Below are 24,231 nucleotides of genomic sequence, written 5' to 3'. Positions count from 1 at the left end.
ACTTCTCCAACTAAACTTTCCTACACACACACACTCTGCTGCTGGTGTTGTTCAGGTCAGTCAAGTCAACATGTTTGTCCCTGGAGTGACTTCACTTTAGCCACAGTTTCCACCGAGTCCTTGAGGGAAAAACACGACATCGCTGTTGCACTGGTCTCTGTGGTCCAGGGAGACGACTGCTAATGACGTCCCCTCGGACACACACACACACACACACACTGATCAGTTTGTCCAGTGTTTGTCTACAGTATCTGTGGTGTCTCCTCTGTCGGGGGAATGATGACATCAATAGCAAATTCTTTCTGAAACTTTTCCGAACTTCTGATGGTAAATGAAACTTTGTCTTGATAAATGTTTGGAAATTATGCGCATGTTGGAAGTTAGAGATATTTGTTGTTATTACTTGATCAATGTCTATATCTGATTGATACTCTTCTATCATTTTGTGCTGACGATGCCTGAAGTTGTGAACCAGTCTGAGGCCAAGTACAAATGTAGGACTAAGTAGATTTGGCCATTACCACGTTATACATACGTTGTTAATTTGGGACTTGGGTTAACTTGAGACCTTTTCATATGGTTGGTAAATTGATTGGCCCGACTGATCGATTGCCCAATATTGATCTCCCTCTGAAACCATCACTTTCAACTTCAACAAGAGGTCAGTGATTTGTCAAGAAACAGAAGCAACAACACTGTACTAGTAAAGTGAGATGACTTTAAAACACAAAGGCACAGCCATACAAAGTTTCAAAAATCTTTTTTTCAGTTTCAGGGAGCTCTACTTCACACCATTGTTGTTTCTTGAAAATAGTACTCTCTAAAACTTAGCGAAAAACAGCAGAGGAAAGAATCAACTTCCTGTTAACACGGTCTGTTGCATGCAAATTACTCCTGAAACTGAGCAAAAACATGCTCTTCTAGATGCTTATTGTTAAATAAAAAACTGAAAACTATTTCAAATGAAAACCTAGTAGGGTGGATTCTGTCCACTTAAAAGATATCGTTGCTCATTCATGATATGTGAAATATGCAGCACCACAACCAACTTTAGAGATGCATTTGTGGGTCTTACTGAGGCTTTAGAGGCCCCAAAGTCAGTCACACATATTATGGACAATATGTCAGGTTTTTGGCATTGTTCACTTCAAATATCGTGTCAAATAATGCATAGCGGACAGAACCATACCCAACTATGGGATGTCACTTGTGGAGGTAAGCTACACTGTAAGTGTCAAACTGTAATGATATGGCCTCCATTTGACTATAGTTACGACAGACCAGGACCCTGTTTTGTGTAACGTTCATTTTCTGAGCACTATCGAGCAAATATCTGTTTAATCGAATCTGTCCACTTCAAATACCATGTTGCATGGAAGCAGAACATTTACATTATCTTTCAGTGATATGAAAAATGCAACTTGGTCATATTGTGGCCCCAGCAACACAGTCCTGTCACTTTCTACTACAATTATAGCTGCTTTAGCTCTATCCTACATGCACTGTGAGTCATAGCCGTCATGCCCAGAAGCAACACCTGTTAAAATGGGCATAAACCAGGCGTTCAGTGCAATATCAGGCAAATAGAAACTGTCTCCAAAGACGAGATGTAGTCAGGAATGTGAAAAAAATGACCTGCAAATAGTCGATAATTCTTTGACAGAGAAGTGCTGAAACAACTGTAGAATCAACAACATGACAGTCTCTTCAACATGAAGTATCACCAAACTTCTGACACTTCAGCTTGCTCTGGCTAAAGCTACAGCACCTCCCAGTGGCAGTGAAGCACAACTGCAGTTTTATCTGAGTGGAACTAATAAACTCTAAAGATGTGATATCCGTTCAAGTACTCGCTGATGACTCACAAACGCCCGGTCCGGTCATTTTGTGCAGTACCTGAGGCATTTCTGGTACTGGTACTGGAATCAGAACATCTCTACTTCAAATTATGTGATATCATTTTATTTTTGAATCTTCATTCAGTGACAGTGAAACACAAGGGTCATCCGAACTATACAGTCCGTTTAAGCATCAAACCTTTCTAAATGACAAAGATATATCACTTATGCGTTACATCAGATCTGTGTGTTTTCTATTATGACAGAAGAGATTTTTACAGGCATTTCGAATCGTGGATATTTGTAATCCAAACAATATAGGATTCAGCATGGGTTGGATGATCATATGATACAGAGAAAGAAAAATCTGCAGGACTGTGGGAAAGCCACTTACAACCATCCTACTCTGAAGTATATGAATAAAACAAGCAAAAGAGAAGTTGAGCAGAGAGGCCAGCTGAGGCGTGCATGTGCTGATCGCCTTCTGTCTCGTCTCTTTAGAACCAGAGAAACAGACCAGTAGAATCTTCATGTAGGAGAAGAGGATGGGTAACAGAGGGACTAAGATGGTGATGACGGTACCGAACAGTCCATAGATGTTGTTCACTGTCGTGTCAGAACAAGCCAAATTAACAACAGGGTAGTTTTTGCAATACACTTCCTCCATGATGTTTCTACAACGTGTCAATTTGATGTTTAAGGAAACCGTAACCAGAACTTTTGCAAACGAGTACAACCACAGAGTGAAAATAGAGATGAACACCTTGCTTGTCGTCATGCGTGTATTATACTGCAAAGGACAGCAGATGGCGACATACCGGTCATATGCCATTGCGGCTAAGTTCAAAAATTCCACATTTATGTAAGTGTATAAGCAGAAAATCTGCAGGAAACAAAAAGGAACAGGAACAATGTGTATGTCGGAGAGAATGTGAAACAGGAGAAATGGGAAAAATGCTACGCCACCATACAGTTCATTTATAAACAGGCTGCACAGAAACAGGTACATGGGCTCATGCAGACTTCTGTTCATACAGATAACCACAACAACACACGTGTTGGAAACGACATTAGACATGTACGTCACTGCAGTCAGCACGAAATACAAGTATCTCAAACTTCCAACCTGCATGTAACCTCCAAGAACGAAATAAGAAAAAGTAGAATTTCCTATCATCATTGTCACAACCCTGAAACTGACAATGAAAAAATGGTAATTAATTAGTTAATTCGACTGTTTTGCTGATTTGAATGAAAAATGTCTTATTTCTGTATCTTAGCAGCTTCAAACTATTCAGTCCATCTGGTTTTGAAGCCTGAGCTCCAGTCCCACACCACTTCATAGACAAGGCCAAGTGTCACCGTGTGCGAGTATGTGGCACAGTCTTATGAACCGCTTTCACTCACAAGTTTGAAACTAAGTTCAAGAAAGTGTAAGACATGTTGCTGATCCTGTGGACAAACACTGGTCTACTGTATATGTCTGCGAGGACGTCATCATCAGGTCTCTGTGGACCACAGGAACGAGTGCTCAGCTCTCACTGCTAAGCAGCTCATTTAGTTGTTTGTAATGAAGTCAGAGGAAACTTTGGCCGATGTAAAGACGCCTCAGGGACAAACACGTTGATCTTTGACCTAAGCAGCAGGGTCTGTAGAGATAACATTAGTTGGACTTGTTTTTAGGGATGCACCGATCCACCTTTTTTCACTTCCGATCCGATCCCCATGTCTGATTTTAGATAACTGCCGATACTCCGATACTATTCCGATATGGATGCTCTGTTTGCTTTAATATTATTATCATTGTTTTTGTCATCATTTTGATTATAAGGCTTTAATAAACTCCTTTATACAGCCAAGTGTGATATGTACCACTTTTACAACGTTTACAGCGACTTAACAGACCCCTGGCGACACTCACACATTTAGCGATTTTCATTGTTTTTATGCCGCTTTATGCCGTTCTCCTCAGCGAGCAGGCGTTTAAAACGGTGACGGCTGGGATTATGTCGGCTCGGCTGCAGGTTGCGGAGCTGAACTACCTGGTTAACTCCTGGTCAATCATGCTCGCCTGCTAGCTGGCTGTAAACTGTGGAATGGATTTCCTGAACGGAGTCGTGCATCATTACTCCGCGTCTCATCGAGACACACCTCAGTTCAGGAAACCCATTCCACTTTTTGCAGCCAGCTAACAGAGCATTCAGGGAATCACTTGTGGAGACATTTCAGCAGACACACACACACACACACACAGACGGATCGGAAATTTCCGATCCAACTGTACAGATTTCCGATCCGTCAATTACGTCTGTATCGGAACCCGATACCGATACTGGATCGGATCGGCCCCATCCCTACTTGTTTTGAAACATCCCTTTAACTATTCAGAATTGTGTTATCACGATGACATTTGTGAGGCACACATACGTTTAATCTGCACAGTTTAATCAAGCTAAGGCTGTGGCACAACTAAAACAGGGAATCAGACAACTTGCCCATTATACAAAATTAGATTTATTGGCCGTGTATGTCTGACTCTGTCTCCGTAGGTGGCGCTGTATCCCTCTAGCGAACGGCGAAATGGATCGCGCTGTGGTTCTGTATGTTACGTACCTGCTCACATCTCGTATCACACTGCAAAAGTGGGTCTTCTCTGTAGCGTGTACTGCAGAGTACTGCAGTTTATACATCGTCACCTTCTACTTCCGGGTTGAAGACCGGGGAGGACATTTTGGTGCAGTGCATACATACACGCAAGGTTAATCGGACTATGAATTGCAGTATCCAGTTACGTTAGTTCGACGAAGACTAGCGCGTTTAGCGCAGATTAATGTGTTCACATGACAAATTATTGTCTTGGACTTTTAACATGCATGTAACACACACATCACTCATGATCATATTATTAGGAACAATAACAACGTGGTAAAAATAGTTTTATATCTCCAGATTCTTTCACTCAACCGGTTTATCTTCAACTCCAATTCATGTGTTCATCACGTTTATCAGTAACTTTATCAACAGATAGTGATGGCTGTCCTCCATTGTTGTCTGTTGTGTCACATTCGATGTCGTCATTCATCGTCGCAGCACCGGTACATCATCACATCGGCCATCGGGAACAGGCCACACCACCCCACCTACCAAGTACACTGTCCTCAGTCGAATCACAAGCCTGAATGAGAGCTTTACCATTCCAAACTTATTGTACAGTACCAAACTGAACCATACCATGATGGAAACAGTTTAAGAAGCGAAATAACAGTTAAGCAGCAGACGCTGTTCATTTTATTCAGCCAGAAAATTCTGACCTCTTGTGGAGGTGTGAGAAGGGACACACTTCCTGTTTGCCCACAGTCCTCTACCACTTCCTCAGTGTTCAAGCATCCTCAGCACCAAATTGTGTTGTATCAACAAGAGTATCCATAAGTTTTGGTATTGATAAGTAGTACTGGTGTCAGTACTGGCATTGATAAAATCTTAACAAAACACATACCTAACCATAATCATTCAAAGTTACAGCTGGCCTTCTAACATATTTGAGAGTTAAGGTAATTGCTTGTCACAAATATAAAGATAACGTTTAATTTTTAAAGGTTAAACGCTATTTGTGAACTTGCAAGTTCCTCAGTTCATCCTTCACTTTAAAGTGTGTTTGAGGAACTTTGCAGCCTTCATTTATTAGTTAAATTAAATAAAAAAAGTTGTTTGGCTATTGAAAAAAAAAAAAATTGGCTGTCCAAAATGGCAACAACCATGGAATTGACCTGGCTCCTGATATAAATTTAAAAGGTTCATTCGGTGGTACTGAAAAACATTTATTGACACAAGTACACTTGTACTTGTACATATTTAATATTAAATATTTGATTTCTCCCAAATTTCATTGGGCAACTGGAGTCAACATGAAAGCATATCAACCTTCCAATATACATCTAACCTCCATAAATGAAACAAGACAAAGTTTAATTTGCCATTAGAAAGTAACCATGAGGTTCTGAAAAAGTTCTGCAGTTGATGTCTTCTCCCATCTGGAGAGAAAACATTACTTATCAGATGGAAAAACATTGGTCAGTGTGCATCTGATGGGACATCATTAGCAGCCCTCTGTGGACCACAGAGACCAGTGCTCAGCTCTCACTGGTAAACAACTCATTCGTTTGTAGAGGGAATCAGTGGAAACTGTGGCTGATGTAAAGACGCCTCAGGGAAAAAAACATGTTGATCTTTGACCTATGCAACAGGGTCTGTAGAGATCAGTTTATTTGGACATGTTTTGTAACATCGTAAACGTTGAAGATGCCTCAGGGACAAACATGCTGATCATTGCCTTAAGAGACAGCAGCAGTATCTGTGGAGGAACGTTTAGTTGGAGAACTTTTGCAATGTTTAACTCTTCAGAGACAGGTCATTATGAAGAGGTGATTAAGGCTAAACTGGTGTTTATCACTGACTATCAGTTTTACATTACAGTCTGCATTGTGCTGTTTTACACTTAGTCCCGAGCTGTGTCCCAGTCCAGGCCCTGCCCCCCTTAGATGTAGTGACCTACGATTCTCAAATGGTGGGTCAAAATACTGGACAATACCATTAACCAGGATATATTGTGTGACAAACAGACAGGGATTTCCCTGTTGTGTCCCTTGACCCTTATGCTGCATTCACACCAAACATGATTCTTTGCATTGAGCACATTCCAGAAGTCTGGTGTGTAAGGGCATTTCTTTTGTTTTCGCCATCAACCATGGCTAATATCAGAACATTGTTGCACTATATCTCTTGTGGAAATGTCTGCAGCGAAGAAACTGTGGTCGTGTTTGGTTTTGACAACACCATCCGGAGCTCGAAACAACTTGGCAAATTTTACTGTTTACTTCAGGAGCTCCATATGGATGAGAACCAGGCTTTTAGCCAGCAGGGCGTACGGGCGTTCTGGGGACACCCTGTACTGAAAATAAGAAGAAATTAGACACCCTACTTTTAGGCAGGACACCCTAAAGACACCCTAATCCTAGCGAAAAGCCTGGCGAGAACCACAGCTTTGACCAAACACCTGTAGTTGGTATAAAGCCTGGCCTGGCCGCTATACGAGCTAGAAAGTAAAGTAGCTGCTCGTCATACGAAAGTATTGCTGAAAGCGATTCTCATCCATACAGAGCTTCTGAAGTTAATGGTGAAACTCGCCAAGTTGTGTCTGGCTCCAGATGGGGTTGGTGTTGACCCACACATGAAGGATAGCAACTTGTGACGTGGAGCTCTGATTGCACACACACACAAATTAGTCAGTCAGCATGTACGTGACATCATCAGGACAATCTCAACAATAATTGGTCATTGTGTCAACACAATTCTTTGCTTGAGAAAGTGTTCAACTCGAGTGTTCGAGCAATTGTCACACATCGTGTGGCCCGCATCAACTCGCATTTGCACATTGACGTCCTCAGTTGTAAGTCAATGACTAGCTTGATTTCCCCACTGCCTCCTGGATTTAAGCAGAGTCGAAGGATCATTTTGCCTACTGGGTGTTCTCCTTCACCTCAAATCTTTCTACTCCAGAATGGGGCTCAAACCCCAGAGGGCCTGAGAGGGGAACATATGGCTGAAGCAGATCAGGAAGCTAGGGTGGAGCCAGACCATTCAGACATATATACAATTAAAATAATTTTAAAATCAATTCCAAAAGAGTGGAAAGTACAGGTGAAATGTGCTCACATCTGTGGGTTCCAGTCAAAAGCCGAGCAGCAGTGTTCTGCACACGCTGAATGTGTGAAAGTTTAGCCTGGCAAACCCCAACATAGAGACCGTTACAGTAATCTAGCCGAGATGTAATAAAAGCATGGATTACTTTTTCAAGATCCTGTCATTGCTATCTGCCTTAAAGGGGAAGTAAGTAGTTTATAGTGACATCTAGAGGAGAGGCTGAAATTTACAACAAAGAACTGCTCCTCTGCTCACCCCCTCCCTTCCCTGAGTGCTACGGTATCCTCAGCTGGTCAAATGTCGTCCTCGTTGTCTTTCTCCGTGTCAGCAGATGAGGTTCGTGAAGCGAGGGAGAGGGCGAGCTACCGCGGCCGTAGCAGACGAAGCGGAGAGAGAGGAGGCGGGACTTCTGCTACAAGTAAAGCGACGCTTGATTTGTTCTCTCGCGTTTGTCCTTACAGGCTCCGGTAGAAACATGGCGTCTCACTGCTAACAGTGGCTATGCGACCGCGGCCCGCGGCCATGTTATTTTAAATGACTTTTTGAAACACTACGAAAATGAAACAAAGAATATTATACAGCGACTAGACAATGCAGGAGAACATAATATGTATACAAAAGTGGATTTTGGGTAATATAAACCCATAAATACTACATATTGTCCCTTTAACTGAAAGAAACCTTCTGAACAACAGTGCTGATTTGTTTGTCAAATTTAAAATCACAGTCAAAAATCACTGCAAAGTTGGTTGCGCAGCTCTTTAAATCGGGCTCCCGCGAACCCAGGGAACCCTCTGACAACCCGACTCTCCTGTCTGATGGACCTTTCAGATGTGAGCCACTTGAACCGGATGTGTCTGAGAAAGCTGTAGCATTGTTTGCTTCTTCTTTGGTAGGTATGTGTCCTATTCCCTCCATTGCTTCCTCAGTTGTCTTATCTCCTTCACCAGTCTGTCAATTTCCCACTGTCCCTGGGATTTGAGCAGAGTTGAATGATGGTTCTGCCTACTGGGTGTCTTCTCCTTCACCCCAAATCTTTCAACTCCTTAGTAGAGTGTTCAATTAACCTCTACACGTTTTTTTGGACAAGTGGGAGTAAATCAGAGAACCCAGAGAAAACCCCCACACACACAGGGAGAACTCCACACATAAAGGCCCGGAATGGGACGCAAACCAGCAACCTTCTTGCTGTGCGGTAACAATCCAATCCAACTTTATTTATAAAGCACATTTAAAACAACAGAGTTGCACCAAAGTGCTGTACAGTCTAAAATCTGTACGAGCATAAAATAGACATAAAACATACAATAGTTTTAGCTTTGCTATCTGCCTTAACTGAAAGAAACCCTTCTGAACAACGGTGCTGATTTGTTTGTCAAATTTAAAATCACAGTCTAAAATCACCCTCAAATTGGTTACACAGCTCTCTATATACAGCTCCTAAGATGCCAGGTTAAAAGAGGGGGCATCAGAGGCACCACTTGGACCGAAAAAATATTTTTTTTTTTGTATATGTTTTATGCTTTGACATCATTGAGGCAATCCAATAGTGGTAGGATGGAGTAGGAACAATTTTGCTTCATGGGATATAAATCTGACAATCATCAGCGTAACAATGAAAAGATATCCCATGTTTCCTCAAAATAGACCCCAAAGGAAGAAGATGGAGAGAGAAAAGAAGGGGCCCAAGAATCGAACCTTGCAGCACCCCACAGCGGAGAGGCACTGAAGAGGACAAAGAATCACCTTGCGCAACACAAAAACCTCTGTCTGCCAGGTAACAGCTAAACCAGTCCAAGGCTGTACCTTTGATGCCCACTCAGTGTTCGAGGTGTGAAATCAGGATACTGTACAGGATCAAAGGCTGCGGTCAAAACTAAGGCCAACTTTACATTACGCTTTTCGCGACAGCGGGACTGGCGACACCGGGACCGGCGACAGCGAAGACCCCGTGTAAAGAGAATTCCAGCCGTCGTAGTCCCGCTGTCTTCAAATTTTCTCCCGACAACTGCGAAGTGGTCACCCAACAACTCAGCGGGAGTCCCCGACAACTTCAAAGTGCGTATAAAGAGAACGCGTCGGTCTCGCGACAGCGGGAGGTCAGGGCCGCGGGTGTCCTGTCCTGCCAGATTTTTCCGGGCGGTGTGTCTAAAGACGTCGCGACATAATCACTCACTAATCCTCAATCGAGGATAACAATGTTTCTGGAGTAATTTGCTTATAAAATACGATTAAAAACAGTGCTATCCATGTGGTTCACAGACAAAGAAGGACAGCTTCACAGAAGCCTTTTGTAAACACCATCACAGTATTTCCTGGGCCCTTGTTCACACGACAATATCTTCAAATAAAGTAAATCCATAACAAATATAGCCTTAAAGGTCAGGAACTTATTATTAGATATCACACTTGGTCCCTTGTCTCCCGAGTTGTCCATACAAGCATTTCATGATGTGTGACTGCGCTCTCAGTCCATCTGCAGGTGCTGAACTAAACATTACCGTAAAGGCCCTGGTATACTTCCACGCGCAGCAAATGGCAAACTGAATTCCCCGCTCACCAAGCAGGAAAAAACATTTTGACAACAGAAGAAGTAGTCACCAAAGATCGTCATCATCATCATCCTGGCGACTCTCGAACCAGCCGACACCCCGATTCCCCTGCACAATGGACCTTTCAGCTGTGAGCCGCTCGAACCGGACTTGTCCAAGAGACCTGTAGCATCGTTTTCTTCTTCTTTGGTAGGAATGCGTCCTATTCCCTGCGTCTAGACTTGTACCGCCACCCAATGGGGAAGTGGGATACTACAGGACCCTGACACGCGACTATACAAGGGTCTGCCATATGTGACGCAAGATGTCCATAGAAGTTTACCACGGGCTTAAGACAAAGTGCTGAGCCACAAATGTAGCTAGCATTTCTCCTGATGAAAGATTTTGTTACATGACTGTTTTCATTGGTGACCCGCTGAAATGATGATAGCTTACTGGAAATTGCTGTCATATACACTTTTGTTTTAGTCCGATATAAGTGTTCAAGTGGTAGCACAGAAGTATTGCATCATGGACCTTGACGAAAATAAGTTGTTCAACTTTTACAAAGTCAATAGAGAGGAATGGGATTGAATGATGAAGTGGGCGTGGCCTCATAATCTTTGACGATATAGAACCAAGCTGGGGTGTTGACACCTGCACATGATTTAAACTACTGAGATGGACAGCTGATAGCATGGTTTTCATCTCTGCATGAGATTTTTATTACTCTTGATGTTTGTCTCCCTAACAATTATGATGAACTCAACTTCAGATTTTTTTGTACTCGGAGCATACATGCAAGTTGGAAGTTTGAAATACTTGTACTTCCTGTTGATTGTGATGACATACATTACAATAATTGTTTCTAACATGTGTATGATTGTAGTTATCTGTATGAACAGAAGCCTCCATGAACCTATGTACCTGTTTCTGTGCAGCCTGTTTGTAAATGAACTGTATGGCAGCGCAGGATTGTTTCCATTACTGCTGATCCAGATTCTCTCCGACATTCACACTGTTTCTACTTCGTTTTGTTTCCTGCAGATTTACTGTGTTTACACTTATGCTAATACAGAAATATTTAACTTGGCTGTGATGTCTTTTGACAGGTACATTGCCATTTGTTGTCCTCTGCAGTATAACACACGTATGACGACTCGCAGAGCTTTTATCCTCATTGCTGTCATATGGTTGTATGCGTTTGTGAAGGTTTTGATCACATTGTCTTTAAACCTGCGTCTGACACTGTGTGGAAATGTTATTGACAGTGTGGTTTGTAGCAACTACCTGGTTGTTAAGTTGGCGTGCTCTACCATCAGAGTGAACAACATCTATGGACTATTTGGTGTCATTCTCGCTGTTGTAGTCCCTCTGGTTCCTATCCTCTTCTCCTACATGAGGATTTTAAAAGTCTGTTTCTCTGGTTGTAAACAGACGAGACAGAAAGCTCTGAGCACCTGTTCACCTCAGCTGGCCTCACTGCTCAACTTTTCCTTTGGTTGCATGTTTGATATTCTTCAGACGAGGTTTGATATGAGTGCTGGACCCAGAGTCGTGCGTATCATGCTGTCCGTGTATCATGCTGTCACTCAGCCACTGCTGAATCCAATAATGTTTGGACTGCAAATGAGCAAAATACGAAATGCCTGTAAAAATCTCTTCTGTCATAATAAACTGATTTGCCACGCAGATCAGATGTAAAAATAGTCTGTATATCTATCTTCGTATTTAACCTGGACAATTTTGAGTCTCATGTTTTCTTTTTAACTGAATAGAGATGGCCTGCCCTGCTCATACTCCTTGCATGAACTGACGGGAAAATTAACTCCATCCCCAATTTTTACACTGACAAAAGGTGGTAAAAGTTTAACTGGCTCAACTATACCAGGGTTAAGCAACAAATAAACTGTAATTATGAGACAAAGAAATTGTTGTTCTCTGACTTTTATCTTTTTGTTTTTGCTTTGTATATTTTTCTATATTTTGAATCTTCCAATTTATTGTTGACAGATTTGGTACATGTACAGCAATCTATTGTTCATTAAATTAATGTTCATTAGAAAGACATGATTGCAGAGCTATATGTAAACTAAAGTGGCAACCATAAATTATTATATGAACTACCAATCCCAAACAAAACTGAAATCGGAGCAGAATGAAAAGATTTCCGGGAAGCCATGATGTCACTTCTGTAACTACCTACCAATAAAAATATGTTGAAATCTCATACTTTGTCTCCGCTCTGCTCCATATTTATTTATTTTTAGATTTTCGATCTTTCCCTTTTCCTCCTCTCATTAAGTTTTGTTTTTTTAATATGGGATATTTTCATCCAATCTGTGGAATTTAGTGCATTTTCTCTACTTCATAAGAGAAAATCTAGGTTGGCAAAATTAGGCCTTTTATGAACTGCTATATACTATCCAATACCATGGATTTTTTCCTGTCCACTTTAGAATGTGGAATATGTCAAATATTTTGGGAATCCCCCGCCCTCTGCATCTGCTGGAAATTCATTGGCCCTCGTTTGTTTTGCCATCACACGTACCAGGTTCCCTCTATCACAGTTAGTCATTTTAGTTGTCCATAATGCAGGATCTATTGCACCACTCATCCAGCTTTACCTGCTGTAGGGATATGTTACGAATGTGTACTGCGAGTTGTTGTAGGTTGGTAACAAGGAACAAGGAATACCTGGTGTAGATTTTCATGGGTATGGGTATTCTCCTAACGCTCAAGTGGAATGGATTAATGGCGAAGCAATGGAAACAGTGCTGGGTGGATAGCCTGATAGCCGGCATCAACTACCAATGCTAGCAGTGCTAGTCACTTTCCATGAGTCAAATCAATCAATCAATCAATCAATCAATCATTATTTGTATAGCACAAAGTTTAAAAAATACTTTGTTTGTCTCACAGGACTTCACAGGGTTGGTAACATCCAAATACCCCACCAAGCCCCATGTGGAGTTACATAACGCCAGGAAGCTTGGGCTTCGGCTGTTTAATCTAATTTCAGGCTTGTTTTAAGTCATGTTTGTAGAGGTCTCAGCAAAAGCTCCCAAAATTACATTGGCATCCTCCTTGGCAAAGTGCACAAAACTGTACCTTCTAAAGGTCACATGGTGCCTTGCTAACTTTTTCATCTATTGTTGATGGCGACGTCAGCTGCTGTTGTGGGCGTTCACACAAGAAACATTTAAAAGAAACAGATTCCCTTCAGATGGAAACACTTACACCAAGTTATGAACAGTTTGTGATGTTAAGGTAAGAGGTGTGTGTGCGTCATGTTTTGTTTTCACACACTCACCAACTGTCATTAATATGAAATTTGAACCAGTTAAATTGAGGCAAACATGTCATGTAATTAGTCAGTGAACATGCAAGGATGATGAACTTGACACAAGTTACTTATTTTACTCTTGCTGCGTACTTTGACACCGGAGTGTTCAAACACCTTTTGTTTCTGATTGTGCTGTGTCTCTATGTGTTGATCATTGTTTCTAATGTGCTGCTGATTGTCGTTATCTGTACGACCAGAAGTCTACATGAACCTATGTACCTGTTTCTGTGCAGCCTGTTTGTAAATGAACTGTATGGTAGTACAGGATTGTTTCCATTCCTGCTGCTTCACATTCTCTCCGACGTTCACACCGTCTCTCTTCCCTTGTGTTTCCTGCAGATCTTCTGCGTTTACTCGTATACCGTAATCGAGTTTTTTACCTTAGCTATGATGTCATATGACCGTTTCTTTGCTATATGTTACCCTCTGCAGTACAGCTCACTCATGACCTTTAACAGGATTGCCATTCTCATCGCTATAATGTGGTTACTGGCTTTTCTTATAGTTTTTGGCACAATTGTCTGTAGTTTGACACTTAAGCTGTGCGGAAACATCATCAACACTGTGTATTGTGTTAACTACTCCATAGTGAAACTGTCCTGTGGTGAAACTGCAGTCAACAACATCTACGGACTTTTCGTCTCAGCGGTCTCAGTCTTTGTTCCTTTGACTTTGATCATGTTCACATACATGAGGATTTTAAAAGTCTGTTTCTCTGGTTGTAAACAGACAAGACAGAAAGCAGTCAGCACCTGCACACCTCACGTGGCCTCACTGATCAACTTCTCCTTCGGGGTTTGTTTTGAAGTTTTACAGAGCAGGTTTGATATGAGTGGTGTCCCTAATATTCTGAGAATATTTGTATCTTTATATTTTCTTGCATGTCAGCCGCTGTTCAACCCTCTGATGTACGGACTCAAGCTGTCCAAAATACGTCATGTCTGTAAACGTCTGCTTCATTGGTGATTCATTTGTTCCGTTTGAAGTTTAGTAAAGCATCACATAACTGCTTCAAAAAACTGTCTCAATATGATTCTGTGATCTAAAGATGTAATTTAAACAACAATAAACTCTAACGTTCACTTCAGGCTACACCATGTTGTAGAAGTCAGAGAGAAAATTAGCTCTGGAGAAAACCAATAAACTAGAGATGCACCGATTGATCGGCCAGTGACCGGAACCAGACGATTTTCACGTGATCGGCCCCAATCGGCGACCGTCCAATCAGTGAGAAATATTCAAATTTTAATAAGCCGGTCAAATGCACCCGCATCGTGCAGCAGCAGCAGCAACACACGTGCACGCGGCAACACGCACATGTAGTAGAGTGTAGGGCTGGGCGGTATACTGGTTCACACTGAATACCGTTTTTTTTCCCGTTATGATATGAATTTTTTAATATGCCGACATACCGTTGTATTTGATTACACAACATCCGCGCAGCCGCGGCGCTGCTGTCTGCTTTGCGAGTGAGCGCACTCTGCAAAATCACTTGCACAAAACTTTTGATCAGCACTCAGCATTTGTTTGTTTGTTTGTCATTTAAACCAGTGTGCGCTCTTGGTCATTAGTTCATTTACTTATTTTTGTGTAGGTAGTATGTTGTGAAATATGTTTAACGTTAAATAAACTACATCTACATGTAGTTTGTCCTGTTATTGACGTTATCGCCTGACAGCCTGGCTGATTGAAAGCCCCCAGATGCAGCGGATGCCCCATCACCACGCCCAAATTAAGATTAAGATTCCCTTATTAGTCCCGCAGTGGGGAAATTTCCAATTTATGCATTTTAAGTGAGTTAATAAACACACAGCGAGGTGAAGTACATGCTAACCCAGAGCAGTGAGCTGCCTGCATTCAGCGGCGCTCGGGGAGCAGTGAGGGGGTTAGGTGCCTTGCTCAAGGGCACTTCAGCTGTGGACAAGTCGAGGTTCGAACTGGCTACCCTTTGAATCTCTTGTATATTTTGTTTGTACTGTTGTAATGAAGTCTAGTAATTGAAATCTACTATACAGTGTCTAAAAATGTGGAAAATCCTGATTTGTTTTCATGGTTGTTTGAGGAGTGTGTGTGGACTTGAAAAAACTCATTGTACTCTATGTAAATGTGCACCAAAATGAGTGAAATAAAGATATTTATCATTCAAATACAATTTCTGGATGCAGACTGGATAAGTGTTGCCACAGTAAAAGACATAACAGGGGTCAAGGCTAACGTTTTTCATTAGTAGCACAGTGGCCCCTCACTGAATTTTTTTTTTTTCAGGCTCCTTATCCGCCAGAGAGGTGACGTACAACGTCTCTAGAGTCAGCTTCTGCAGCCGTGGGTCAGAACTGCAAGGTCCTCGTCTTCAGCCACCACTAGGGCTGAACAATTTTAGGAATAAATGCAATTGCTATTTATCTGTCAGATATTACGATTTTGATTTGATTCGCAAAATTCTTCAAATCAAGCTTCAGTGCAATATTCACAGTGTACTGTAACATTTAGAAATATGACAGAAAATGACACGGTGCCATTAAAACATTAAATGCAAGTACTCTCGTGAGAGAAGGAAAATTAAAGTTAAGAAGTGATTTGAAAAGTATTTATTAACAAGAAACATGCATGTACATTCTATAAAGTCCTTGACAAACAGCAGTTATTACAACTGAGGAACTAAAAGAGCCATCTTTGACTGTCTTTACTTAAAGTACTGAAAGAAATCCTTAATAGTGTTAAGTTAAATAAAATAAAAAACAGTGCCTTTTGAAATACAAAGCTGTGCCTTTTTCAGCTATTATCTTTCCAGCTATGAGAGAAGACACCAACCATCTGTTTGTAAAGTCCTGTTGCCCGTTTAACTCTGGCATCATCTTTACATTTTCTGGACAAAAAAAAGAAGAACATGAACATTAAAAGGTGCCATATGTAAGAATGTGGCCAAAAACAGTTACTACATTCAAATTCAAAATACCGAGGTCTTTTAGGTTTCGTTTTCTGACGTAACTGGCAACCCGTGGTTGCTCGGCAGCTGAGACTCTACTGACTGCAATGATTGGTAGACGGCGGTAGGTGGCGCCACATGGCCAAAACATGATTTCAAAACATAAACATGATTTGCAGTCTGCAAAATATGTTTTTTAAATGCAAATATTTTGTCTGTACTGTTGTTGTTGGTGAGTTTAGTTTGTTATATGAACATTATTCCTGAGTCTCTGTGACATATTAGGAGGATTTTACGGCCAGTTGCTTTACATTTATTACATAATGCACCTTTAAATGAGAATTACAGGTTGAAAATGAAAGGATAATAATGGTAAACTTTGCCAGGTAGATTCTCTAGCAAGAGAACAAAGTAAATCCAAGAAAGCCATATTACAGACAACAGTAAGGAAGTCAGTGATCAAAAGCATATAACACAGGATTCAGCATCTGCTATTGATGATAAATAATTTAGGTATTTGTAAGGGCTTCAAAGATAAATATTAAGAGAAAAACTATGCTTGTGATGTGATGCAGTTATGTTTGTGTTCCACAAGATGTCACAATGTACATTGTGGGCTCAGGGAAGTGGGGGCTTTTGGGCATTATTAGTGAAGTAGTATACAAGTTGACGGCCTAGCAAGTTGGTGTTGGATAGCTTGTTACTAATGTAGCTCCTTAATAAATGAACGTGAAGTTACACCAAATGAGTCCGTGAACTTCATGACAATACACACACATCATACACTCAGACAAACACACACTATTACACTTACCAATTGCAAGATGCAGCCTGTGTCGAAAACAACGTCTGGTCCATTGATTAAGCTCCATAGCTTTGATGACATTTGCTGCATTGTCGGTTGTGACGCACGTCTGGTCCTCTTCCTCCTCTAATTGTAGTCTGTCATTGCAATTATGGGCCTGAGTATTTGTAAAATAGTTGATAACAGATCCTGGGTCAGTCAGGAGCACTGCAAAAAAAATGCAGCTTTTGATCGCGCGATAAATCGTTCAGCCCGAGCCACCATCCATCTCACACTGCACTTGACCTCCATGGCCCCTCCCAGAGGTGGTGAGCCCATGGGACTAAATATATGATTTTATGATAATTATTTTATATAAATTGCTTATTTTAAATAGTCAATAAACTGATACAAAGTGCAACATTTTATGGTGCCCTGCACACATCAGAGGTCAGCTGCTGCTGTGGGCGTTCACCAGTTTGAAAACTATAAAAGAAGCTGTTTCACTTCAGATGAAAACATTCACACAGAGACATGAACAATATTGTGATGTTAAGGTAAGAGGTGTGTGTGCTTATAGTGTTCTTTTCACACACTTACCAACTGACACAATAGGACATTTGAAGGAGTTAAATTGAGACAAACATGTTGTGTAATTGCTCAGTGAACATGCAAGGATGATGAACTTGACACAAGTTTCTTATTTTACTCTTGCTGCGTACTTTGACACCAGAGTGTTCAAACACCTTTTGTTTCTGATTTTGCTGTGTCTCTATGTGTTGATCATTGTTTCTAATGTGCTGCTGATTGTCGTGATCTGTACGACCAGAAGTCTACATGAACCTATGTACCTGTTTCTGTGCAGCCTGTTTGTAAATGAACTGTATGGTAGTACAGGATTGTTTCCATTCCTGCTGCTTCACATTCTCTCCGACGTTCACACTGTCTCTCTTCCCTTGTGTTTCCTGCAGATCTATTGTCTTTACTCGTATGCCACAATCGAGTTTTTTACCTTAGCTATGATGTCATACGACCGTTTCCTTGCTATATGTTACCCTCTGCAGTACAACACACGCATGACCTTTAACAGGATTGCTATTCTCATCACTATAACATGGTTACTTGCTTTTTTTATCATGAGCTACACTTTATTCTTGACCTCGTCTCTGCAACTGTGTGGAAACATCATTAACAAAGTGTACTGTGATAACTATTACATCGTCAAACTGTCCTGTGGTGACACTACAGTCAACAACATATGTGGATTGATCGGCACAGCGGTCACAGTCTTTGTTCCTCTGACTTTGATCCTGTTCACATACATGAGGATTTTAAAAGTCTGTTTCTCTGGTTGTAAACAGACGAGACAGAAAGCAGTCGGCACCTGCACACCTCACCTGGCCTCACTTCTCAACTTCTCCTTCGGGGTTTGTTTTGAAATTTTCCACAGCAGGTTTGACCTAAGCAGTGCCCCTAATAGTCTGAGAATATTTTTATCTTTATATTTCCTTACATGTCAGCCGCTGTTCAACCCTCTGATGTACGGACTCAAGCTGTCCAAAATACGTCATGTCTGTAAACGTCTGCTTCATTCTGACATGTAGGTGATTCATTTGTTTGAATTTGAGTAAATACATCACATAACTGCTTCAAAAAACAGTGTCAATATGAGTCAGTGATGGAATGATGTTTAAATAATAATACACTGGAGAAAACCTCTCTTCTCATTTCAGAGAAATGTTTTCGGGAGACACCCGAGAAGGTGCAGGTCAACAGTGAGCATGATTTGCTCATAGAGGCAGAGTAGCACAAACAAAGCCACAAGAATGATGATGCAGCAAGTGACAACTAGAGGGTGATGATGAGACTCAAAGTGAAAAGTGGAGGAAAGAATGGGCCAGTGAAAATATGGTTGACAATATGAAATAAATGTCTGTAAAGCCACAAAAGCCCAAAACCCAGACTTGTGCCATATACCATATATGAAGGATTTGAGGATTATTAATATATCCTATTATCTGCTGTGGTCCATGTATGGGGTGCCATTTTGTCACGTTTAGCTTCAATGTTTGAAAAAATGAATTTTTGAAAGTCACCTTGTAGCACATTAACTACAATATTTGTTAACTTAGAAATGTAATTAATGGCTAAATCTAAATGCTAAATATAAATATAAATGTTAAATCTGCTAAATATAAATCTAACTGCTAAATATGAATATTTCGGGTGAAACTAAATATTTAGCTAATATGCAAATTCACACTGCGGTAACCGGAAGTACCAAAGTAAAAGCTTGAGGAGGTCAGGATGTGTGTATATAATCGAAAATAAACTTGAACATACATTATCGTGATAATAATTATCTAAAATTCGTACAAAGCATGTTGGATTACCTTGTTGTTGAAAGGTGCTATAGAAATAAACTTGCCTTGCCTAAAATAACAAAAAAACATGTTCAGAAGTGTTCTCGCTCCGCCCGTTTTACCAAGTATGGACCAGGCGGTGACTTGCCAGAATTTATTTCGCCGGAACATCGCAGAAGATAAAACAAATAAACATCTTTTTGTGTCCCGGAACGCAGTTTTAAGATCATTTGACACCATAAATTATTAATTTAGAATTCAAAAATGTGTGTATTAAGATATGATGTATTTATAATTTGGCAGCGACGTTGTCTGAGGTGATCAGCTCCGCCCCTGTGGACGCTCGGAGCGCACAAAGTGCCCGGCACAGAGCAGCGTTATCTCGGCCTGTCCTGTTGAAATGATCCGCTGGCTCAGAAGTCAGATACTTGGTGTGTTATTTTGTTTTTAATGTAAACGTTTTGATATATACAGTATATACACAATGTATATATATATATATATATATATATGTATGTTCAATGACAAACTTTCAAACTGTCAGGTCAAAACTTTTAGATTTAACATTTAGGTGTAACATTTAATATTTAGATATAGAAATTGAATTAATTTCTAAGTTAACAAATTCTTGTAAATGTGCCAAAAATTCACACCACTTTTTCAAACATTGTTTGAAGCTAAATGTGACAAAATGTTGCCGTTATTTTCAGCATGTGCTGCTTTACAAACGGCACCTCATACATGTGTGGCATGTTTTAGTAACCCACTTTCCATCAGGTTTCCCTGGTTCTGCCCTGGAAGTGAACCCCAGCATCAAATGCTGAATATACCAAGGACATGCTCTGAGAACTCTCCCAGCCAGATCATCACAAAGCTGCCTGTGACGTTTTGTAAAGTGGGGGTTAGCTACGAGCCATCTCCTCTACATGTATGATTTCAAGCTGTGTGCCAAGAGCGAGCTGGACACTGACTCACTGATCCACGTCATAGGATCCACAGCTAAGACATTGGAATATCATTTGGACTTATAAATGTGGCCAAACTATATCAAAAAGAGGGAAGATGGTCATAATAACTGAGGATTGGAACTACTTGAAAGTAACATAGTTGAAGATAAAGATAGCTGAAGATGCAACGTATGAACATCCCAAGAATCACCTGAAAACGATGTAATAGATCGGATAATACTAATATAAATAAAACTCTGTATTTTTATTTTATTTCAAATAACTATTGCTTTTGTTTTTACACCTGCATGAGGAGTTTGGGCACCTGAAATGACTGAGTGTACTGTATGTAAATAACCAAAATGTTTTTATGAGAGTACATTTATGTTATACATGTGAAAACGCCATTAATAAATAAATAAAACAAAAGTTAAAGGAATGCCAATGACATGAGGTGGTTTAAAGGGGAAATCTGGGGGTTTTGTGGAGACACATGGTCAGAGGCTCACTCTGATGATGATGGCCAGTGCCAACATCAGGAAAAACAGATTTTAGCCTCAAAAGGCTTACCTAATAAAATATGTCAAGTCCAAGTCACGTCTAGTCTATGGTCACTGCATTTTCTCGCCGTTTTCTCCCTTTTCTTAAAAAAAATAAAATTGGGTAATTTTATAAAGCACTCACTCTCTCACACGAGGGCTATAATATAGCCCTTGATAATTATATTATAATATATATATAATTAATTTATTGTCCCAACAACATTAACAATCATCAAATATGTTTATGCCGATAGATTAGAGATCTCATGCTGACAATGTAAGCGGTTTTACATTGTAACTTGCACTTGTTTGAGAATTGAAAAGCTTTAGACATTGAGTCCGGAGATTTTCTTGAATACATAGGCAATGTAAAATCTAAAACCTCATGTAAAACATAAACAGCTGCTTTGTAGAAAACATGCTCCCCGTGTGAACAACAGACACAGCACATTCAGTTTTCTCAACGTTCAAAATGACGTTTTCAAACAAACCAAATACAAAGCGTTCACCGTCACTGAGAAGCGAACAAACACTCAAACAGAGTAATCCTTTATCTTAATGGATAGTGATTCATTCAGTAATTTATTACTAATGAATAAAATGATGCAGTTCTTAAATCATCACTAGTAAAGCAAAACCACTGGGACACAACATTTGAGGGTTTGTGACTTTTTATTATTATTACTAGTATTATTATTATTACTATTGTTTTCATTGTCCCTTTTGTTGTTGATACTGAAGCTGCTCAAGCTTGCCGAATGATGAGCGACACTTGCTGAGCAGCAGACGTTTACAGACATGACGTATTTTGGACAGCTTGAGTCCGTACATCAGAGGGTTGAACAGCGGCTGACATGTGAGAAAATATAAAGATAGAAATACTCTCAAAATCTTGGGGACGCCGCTCATGTCAAACCTGCTCTGTAAAACTTCAAAACAAACCCCAAAGGAGAAGTTGAGCAGTGAGGCCAGGTGAGGTGTGCAGGTGCTGACTGCTTTCTGTCTCGTCTGTTTACAACCAGAGAAACAGACTTTCAAAATCCTCACGTATGAGAAGACAATGACGGACAGGGGAGTGCAGACAGAGTGCAACACCGCCATGAGCTCGTAGACATTGTTGAGTCTTGTGTCACCACAGGACAATTTGATAACGGCGTAATTGTCGCAGTAAACTTTGTCAATGACGTTTCCGCAGAGATGCAGAGACGATGTCAAACACACCGTCACAAAAACGGCGACAACAGGAGGAAACCATATTCCGACAATAAGCAGGGGAACTTTACTGCTCGTCATATGTGCTTTATATTGCAAAGGGTGACAGATGGCGAGGTAGCGGTCGTACGACATGACGGCTAAGTTGGTGAACTCGATGCTCCCATAAGTATAAACTGAGAAAATCTGCAGGAAGCATAGAGGAACAGAGATGGTGTGAATGTCAGAGAGAATGTGAAGCAGCAGTGCTGGAAACAAGCTTGTACTACCATACAGTTCATTTACAAACAAACTGCACACAAAAACGTACATAGGTTCATGCAGACTTCTGTTCGTACAGATAATGACTATTAGCAGCACGTTTGCAACAATGATTGACAGGTAGAAACATAGCACAAACACAAAGATCGTATATTTATACAGGCCAGGATCAGAATAGGCAGCTAGAGTGAAATATGACACAAGAGAAGAGTTCATCATCTCCATTCATTCAGTGACACTGAAGTGAAAAACATTCATGACATAGAGGTTTTAGTCACAAACCTACCACTGTCTCACCACAAACATACATACCTGTTACTGACTGATGACATCCTACATCATACAGTGAAATGTCGATCACTAGTTTTGCACATTTTGTGAAAATAAAACAAGAAAACAAAATTAACCTTCATGATCCTGTCTCAGAAAATAACTTTTGAGTGTCCACCAGAAATTTTTCCTTTTTTCATTGAAAAAAAATTACTTATTTTCTTCATACATGTTAGCTAATTCTTTTGATTTTGCCTGTAAATAACTTGCTACGGAAGTAAAAGCAACATTTGATTCTTTATCTGCGTTTCTGTGATACTGAATAAAATAAAGACACACACACATACACACACACACACACACACTCATACACCCACTTAACCTGTTCCCTCGCTTCTTTTAAAACTCCCTGTCAGTGGACGCCCACAGTATGATACGCAATGACGTAATTATGTAAATTTATACAAACAACAAAATAACTAAACTAAAAAAATGGCATGAAACAAATGTAAGAAAACAAAATGTAACTTAAACATGTATTTAATCGCCGTGAACTGCTTTACCTATTTTTTTTAATTATATCAGTTGCATTTTGTTCATGTGTTCATATGTGTTCCTTCCTATCTTTACATCTACATGTCTTTTATATCGGATCCTTTTCCGTAAAGGTTTTATGTAGTATATTTGTTAGGTTTAGCATGACTGTAATATGATTATCATAGTGGTGTGGCCTGGCTCAGGTTAAACCCTTTTAAAAACATGCAAAATGGAATTTATATTTTAAATTATTTTTAAATTGAACAGTATAAAACAGTAGTGCAACAGCATCTTAAAGGGACACTGTGTAGTATTTATGAGTTTATATGACCCAAAATCCACTTTTTTATACATATTATGTGCTCCTGCATTGTCTAGTCGCTGTATAATAGTTTTTGTTTCATTTTCGTAGTGTTTCAAAAAGTCATGTAAAATAACATGGTCGCGGGCCGCGGTTGCATAGCCACTGTTAGCAGCGAGACGCCATGTTTCTACCGGAGCCTGTAAGGACAAAGGCGAGAGAACAAATCAAGCGTCGCTTTACTTGTAGCAGAAGTCCTGCCTCCCTCCTCTCTCTCCGCTTCGTCTGCTACGGCGGCGGTAGCTCCGCTCTCTCCCTCGCCTCACGAACCTCATCTGCTGACACGGAGAAAGACGACGAGGACGACATTTGACCGGCTGAGGATACCGTAGCGCTCAGGGAAGGGAGGGGGTGAGCAGAGGAGCAGTTCTTTGTTGTAAATTTCAGCCTCTCCTCTAGATGGCACTATAAACTACTTACTTCACCTTTAACTAAATAAATCTAGAAATAAATTCCTTTGATAAAACTTAAGTGCTGACATATTATAGCCTATTTCTCCAAGTGAACCTAGTTCCCTGGTGTCCTAATGAACATGTCTGTGACATGCTTTGGTCAAAATACCATAAGGATGAAGCACCACAGCAGTTAAATTTTGTCTTTTTAAGGGCTGCCA

General features: G+C 40.5%; 4 protein-coding genes across 4 annotated transcripts in view; 2 read left to right on the top strand and 2 right to left on the bottom strand.

Annotated features, from left to right (window-relative positions):
- Positions 1 to 2,070: 2,070 nt before the first annotated feature.
- LOC310925122 (olfactory receptor 2F1-like) lies at positions 2,071 to 3,015 on the bottom strand (the record flags this gene model as incomplete). The annotated part of the gene is made up of 1 exon (XM_083886992.1): positions 2,071 to 3,015. The coding sequence occupies one exon, from the start codon at positions 3,013 to 3,015 to the stop codon at positions 2,071 to 2,073; it is 945 nt and encodes a 314-aa protein (XP_083743118.1).
- A 7,927-nt stretch (positions 3,016 to 10,942) lies between these two features.
- Positions 10,943 to 18,729, top strand: LOC310925121 (olfactory receptor 10A6-like; the record flags this gene model as incomplete). The annotated part of the gene is made up of 2 exons (XM_083886991.1): positions 10,943 to 11,116; positions 18,097 to 18,729. 2 exons carry the CDS (start codon positions 10,943 to 10,945, stop codon positions 18,727 to 18,729), a joined length of 807 nt encoding a protein of 268 aa, XP_083743117.1.
- LOC310924568 (olfactory receptor 5P6-like) lies at positions 13,464 to 14,381 on the top strand (the record flags this gene model as incomplete). Its single annotated transcript, XM_083886350.1, has 1 exon — positions 13,464 to 14,381. One exon carries the CDS (start codon positions 13,464 to 13,466, stop codon positions 14,379 to 14,381), a length of 918 nt encoding a protein of 305 aa, XP_083742476.1.
- A 2,959-nt stretch (positions 18,730 to 21,688) lies between the features above and the next one.
- Positions 21,689 to 24,231, bottom strand: part of LOC310925119 (olfactory receptor 10A3-like) — a gene marked incomplete at both ends in the record, with an annotated part of 51,226 nt that continues 48,683 nt past the window's right edge. The window contains one exon of the mRNA XM_083886989.1: positions 21,689 to 22,375. Coding sequence (XP_083743115.1) covers positions 21,689 to 22,375 — 687 coding nt within the window. The remainder of the gene's footprint in view (positions 22,376 to 24,231) is intronic.

The sequence above is a fragment of the Microchirus variegatus genome, assembly GCF_963457635.1.
Source record: "Microchirus variegatus genome assembly, chromosome: 3".
NCBI lineage: Eukaryota > Metazoa > Chordata > Actinopteri > Pleuronectiformes > Soleidae > Microchirus > Microchirus variegatus.
Note: the sequence above shows the minus strand (reverse complement) of the source record. Positions and strands in the feature narration are given on the sequence as shown.